The 5139-nt window shown below is 41.1% G+C and overlaps 1 protein-coding gene across 1 annotated transcript; it reads right to left on the bottom strand.

The window, feature by feature from the left end:
• Nucleotides 1–258: 258 nt before the first annotated feature.
• LOC116421164 (androgen-binding protein homolog) lies at nt 259–4466 on the bottom strand. Its single transcript, XM_031949523.1, has 3 exons — nt 4359–4466; nt 1216–1397; nt 259–481 (listed from the first exon to the last, which is right to left on the bottom strand). The coding sequence occupies exons 1-3, from the start codon at nt 4417–4419 to the stop codon at nt 422–424; spliced, it is 303 nt and encodes a 100-aa protein (XP_031805383.1). The 5' UTR covers nt 4420–4466; the 3' UTR covers nt 259–421.
• Nucleotides 4467–5139: the final 673 nt, after the last annotated feature.

Here is a 5139-nt window from a genome sequence, read left to right as displayed (position 1 = left end):
ACACTTATAACAAATGCACAACTATAGAATTTTATAAGCTGGGTAAAGCTTTAGATCATTTAATTAAGTCCTTTTTGCAGATAGAGAAATTGAGGATGAGAATACTGTGTGCCATACAACTAGTAAGGGAAAGCGTGAAAGTCTATACTTTAGCCTGGAGCTTGAACTCCAATTTCAGCATTTCCCAAAACTTCCCCTCATCATGCAACAGCATACACATCACATACTCACTAACTCATGCAATTATACAGTCACAAATAGATTTGAGGTACATTTGCTTTATTAGAATCATCAGTGACTATGACCATCCATATTGGACAGGGTCTCAGGGTTTAGAGGGTAAAGTGGGCCCGGAATAGGCATGGGGTGAACAGCAGTGGCAGTAACTGAGTTGTTATTCAGATTTTCGATAGTGATGGTTTTATAATCCAAATGAACTTAGCAGATAGTCGTAGCATTCTTTATTTATGGTGGTCATCGTCTGGGGAGAGAGAAAGGATAGGATGTAAACCCTAGTCAAGGAGGGGCTTTGAGAACAGTCTTAGGCCCCACTCCCAGCTTATAGTCCAAACCTAAATCCTGTGAGAAATGTTTGGTTCCTCTGGGCTGCATGTTGGAGTGTGGACAGGAATGAGATTTGCCTTTACTGACTAGACTAGGAGTGGGGAAAATGAGGTTTCTGGGTTGAGATCTTGTTTATGGGGGAGTGAAGCCTTATGTGACAGGGTGGGAGGTAGGGACAAGGTTCCTGAGATTATCTCTTTGGTAAAACTTTCTGGTAATCACATGTATGGTGATTAGTCTGGAATCTGGCCTCTCCTGATCTCCTCTCTCAAGTGTGGCTGCTGGCCTCTGATTTATTCCTTCTTCTAGGCCTCCAAAGTCAGTGCTGGGATGAATCCCAGGGATCTCAGGATGAGGGGGTGCAAGTTTGGGAGGCTGGGATGGATAGAGTCAGGGAGGAAAGAAGCCAATAAGCTTAAGAGGCCTGTGAGAGGACCCTTGGTTGATTTTCCTGATCCCTGCTGTTTTTTGTTGCCACCATTTGAGACAAATCCTATGCTTCTTTACAAGATACATGCCCTATGTATTAGTGCTTGCTGTGTGTACCTATGCATGGGTGATGAATGTAATTTATGTCAGGGATGGGAGTGTGGCCCTTAGGGAAGTCTGACTACTTGGAGTTATGGGGGTTAGTAAGGGAAGTTTTCTTACCATGAGCTTTATATCCATTGCCGTTCTTATAATAGGATGTTCAGCATAACATTCCTGTATCTTTCTGAAGGCCTCATACTCTTCTTGAGTAGCTCCATATTTTATGAGATCCAATTTTAAGAGTACAGAATTCCTTAAGGCTACTGTACCAAAAGTGATATAAAATGGAAGGCAGCTTTCGGCTAGAAACACAAACAGGAGATGTCCATGGTTAGGAGGTGGCTGAAAACTCATCTTCAGAAATGGTCAGGGGATCTAGGGACCACAGGAGCACTCTCATATGCCCATAACCTCGTAATCCTACTCAAGGAGTTAAATAATCCTTTACCCAGAGCCTCCTTTTCATTTGGATTATTTGGAACCTCTCTTTTGCATGTACCCACAATGGGTACCCACAATGGAGTAATGAAATGGAATTGGAGTCAGAAAACTTGAAGATTTCCAGACTCATCATTCAACTAACTGAAAGTCCTCTTTCTAAGATCACCAGTGATTTCCTAAAGTCAAGATCCTTTAGGCTCTTTCTTGACCTCTCAGGAACATTTATCAGTGCCTCATTTATCTTCTTCTGGATAGTCTCTCTTCTCTGAATTTGCATGACATGGCTCTCTCTTCATTATCCTCATCTTTTTTTCTGCTCCTTTTTAATCTTCTTTGCTCATGAGTTTGCTCTTGGTTCTCCTTTTTTTTTCTTTTTATACTCTTTTACTTTGTGATCTTATCTACTTCCATGGATTCAATACACAGATGAATCCATGCAGATGACTTGAATCTATTTATTTAACTTTAATTTCTCTCGAGTTAATGTTGTGGATCACCAACTGCCTACTAGAAATGTCAAACTGAATGGATCTCAAACTTAACATTTCCAAAGCAATTCTACTTTTCTCTCTCCCATTCCTCCCCAATCTTCCAAATTTTCCTATTAATGTTGATGACAGCAGTATCCTTTTAGTCACTGAAATTTGTGATTTCATCATTCTCCTTGATAATTGATTCTCACTCATCTTAAATATTCAATTAGTTTGTTTCCACTCCCAAAATCTCTTGCATCTGACCCTCCTCTCTCAATTCATGTTTGCTACCTAAATTCAAGCCTAATTACCTCTTTTATTTTGGACTATTACAATGGCCTCCTAAGTGGTCTTCTGCTTCAAGTCTCTTTCTGTTCTAATCCATCCTCTACATAGCTAATAAGTTGATTTTCCCAGTGCAAAGCAGCTTTTCCACTCAGTCAATAAGCATTTATTAATCAACAGTGACCCCTTTTGCCTTTAAAATTAATTATAAATTTCATTTGATCTTTAAATTTCTTTATGACCTGGCTTCAATCTCTCTTTCCAACTATGCTCCCTTTTTTGCTCTCCAATGCCCAGTTAGACTGGTCTTCTTGACTTTCAGTCTCTCTCTTGGCACTAACTACTTTTGTGTACTTTTAATATCATTATACTGTACTTGTTATCTGTTTATACCTTATTTATCTTTACACATGTACATATTGACTTTATTTTCTTTTCCTCCTCAAAAAAGAAGAGAGGAAGAAATAGCAGGAACTTAAATTGAAGGCAGAGATTATTTCAGTTCTTTGCTTGTATATCCAGCATGTGGTCCATAGTAAGTACTTTGTAAATGTATGATGATTGATCCTTATAGTGAGGTGACAAGCAGTGGAAAGAGTTCTTCTGGAATCAGAAGACCTGAGATTGAATCTTAGTTCTACAACTTATTACGTTTATGACTCTTGGCAAATCATCTCGCCATTCTGGGCCTCAGTTTCCTCATTTGTGAAATGAAGTGGGAGATGAAATGTCCTCTAAGATTCCTATTCCTTCCAATTCTAGATATATATGATCCTGTGACAAAAATTCCCTTCTTTTCCTTCCCCTTCTAGTTTGTCATTTATACCACACCAGGTAAAATGAGTGGCCTCCAGGGGGAATCTTCCTATAATAGAAGCTGCTGATCAAGGGAGTGGGGCAACTAAGTGGAGCTGCAGCAGAGAGAATGATATTCTTAGAATCAGTAAGATCATCTTCATGAATTCAAATCTGGCCTCAGACGCTTCCTAGCTATGTGACCCTGAGCAAATCACTTAACTCTTTTTGCCTTAGATTTTTCATCTATGAAATGAGCTGGAGAAGGAAATGGTCAACGACTAAAGAATCTTTGCCAAGAAAATCCCAAATGGGGTCAACAACAAATGATGGAGGGAAGGATGAAAGATGGGGGATGGGGATCTAAGCATTTTTGAAGCAGATATGAACTACAGATATAGACACATCCCCTGCCCTTTGTGCCTCACCACAGTTGCGTATTAACCTGAGACAAAATGATTATGTTAGCCTTCTTTGCTGACTCCCATGGTCCTCAGGCTTCCCTAGCTGCTTAGAACTCCTATTTTGTCTCTTTTCCCACCAAGAAATTATCTCTGCCCAGAGCAGCTGGGAAACAGGATTGGGTTTGGAGTCAGAGAACCTTAGTGAGAGCTCACACACTGCCTTTGTGACTTTGGACATTTCTCTTGGGCTGATGCTAGATGATCTCTAAGACTCAAGTTTTAAATATATGACCCTCAGATCCATTCCTCAACCACCAAAAAAATCACTTACACAAAGATGTGAAGAAGTATTACCCCTCTCAAAAGTTTTATAATTTTAAAAGAGATGGTATTTATACAATTTGTTTTACTGAATGGGATGGAGGCTTAGTAGAGCTGCTTGTAGTCTCTCAAAGTTTTCCACAGAGGGTCTGTCATTAAGGAATTTGGGGGGGGGAGGAGAGGGAGAAAGTTGAGAGGGAGTGAGGGGGAAGAGAAGGGAGGAGAGAGAGGGAGAGAGAAACAATAAGAAAGAGGGAGAGAGAGGAGGAAGGAGAGGGAAGGTGAGGGAAAGAGAGGGGGAAAAAGGGAGAGGGGGAGAAAGAGAGGAAGGGAGAGAGAGAGGGAGGGAGAGAGAGAGAAAGAAGGAGGGAGAGAGAGAGAAAGAAGGAAGGAGAGAGAGAAAGAGAGAAGGAGAGAGAGAGAAAGAGGGAAGGAGAAAGAGAAAGGAGAGAGAGGGAGGGAGGGATGGAAAGAGGGAGAGGGAGAAGGAGAGGGAGAGAGAGAGATCTTAAGGTAACCCTTCCCTTTATCCCAGAGATCTCACCATATTGGCTGCACAGGGCTAGGACCAGCAGCAGGGAAAAGGTGGCACTTGTAATCTTCATGGTGGCTCCCTCCCCCTCTCTAGCTGAAGATCTAAGCTCACCTGGAATTGTCAGCAGTTTATATGGGAGTTTATATGGGATCAGCCCCACCTTTCCTTTTACCTGTCCTTCCCAGCCTTGTCAAGGGAGGACTGTGTGGAGAGGGCGGAGTTGACTGGAGAAACAAGTTTCTCCTTTTCTGAACGTCTGTCTAGTGCCAGGTTAGCATTTGCTGTCCAGTTTCAAAGTTTGGTGAGGATCAGTGCCATGCCCATGATCTATCAATGACCTTACATTCAAAAACAAGATGAATCGTTGGTAACCTGCAAAACTCAGGCTTTTTGAACCTGGACAGATGTGTCTAGCTTCATTCTTCCCTGTCCCCTGAGAGTCTGGGCCTGGTCAGAGAGGTAGGTTTGGTGATCTAGGTCCTACCTGATATCTAGCCCATCTTCCTCACCTCTGCCAAGCTAATCTCATCCAGGACTCTTTCTCAGGGAGTCAGTCAGGTGTAATATTAGGCTAAATCTCCTTTATCTATCATGACCTGGATCAATCATATCAAACTCAAATAGAAACCTTTATTTAGAGAACCACAAATTAACAATATTTGTGCTTTATTGTATTTTTATTTATTTGTTTAAACATTTACCAATTATATTTTATGTTCAGGAGTTTTGCCTTTGGATATGTTTGACATTGCTAAAATTCTGAAATAATCCACCCCCAAAGTTTGCTTAT

This window comes from Sarcophilus harrisii, chromosome 2, assembly GCF_902635505.1.
Source record: "Sarcophilus harrisii chromosome 2, mSarHar1.11, whole genome shotgun sequence".
Taxonomy (NCBI): Eukaryota; Metazoa; Chordata; class Mammalia; order Dasyuromorphia; family Dasyuridae; genus Sarcophilus; species Sarcophilus harrisii.
This window is presented reverse-complemented; position numbering and strand designations above follow the sequence as displayed.

Coding starts and splice junctions, on each gene's coding strand:
- LOC116421164 (XM_031949523.1), bottom strand. CDS start 4,419: ATGAAGATTACAAGTGCCACCTTTTCCCTGCTGCTGGTCCTAGCCCTG. Junction 1,398..4,358: donor AGCCCTGTGCAGCCAATATG/GTGAGATCTCTG, acceptor TTGTGTTTCTAG/CCGAAAGCTGCCTTCCATTT. Junction 482..1,215: donor CAATGGATATAAAGCTCATG/GTAAGAAAACTT, acceptor CTCTCTCCCCAG/ACGATGACCACCATAAATAA.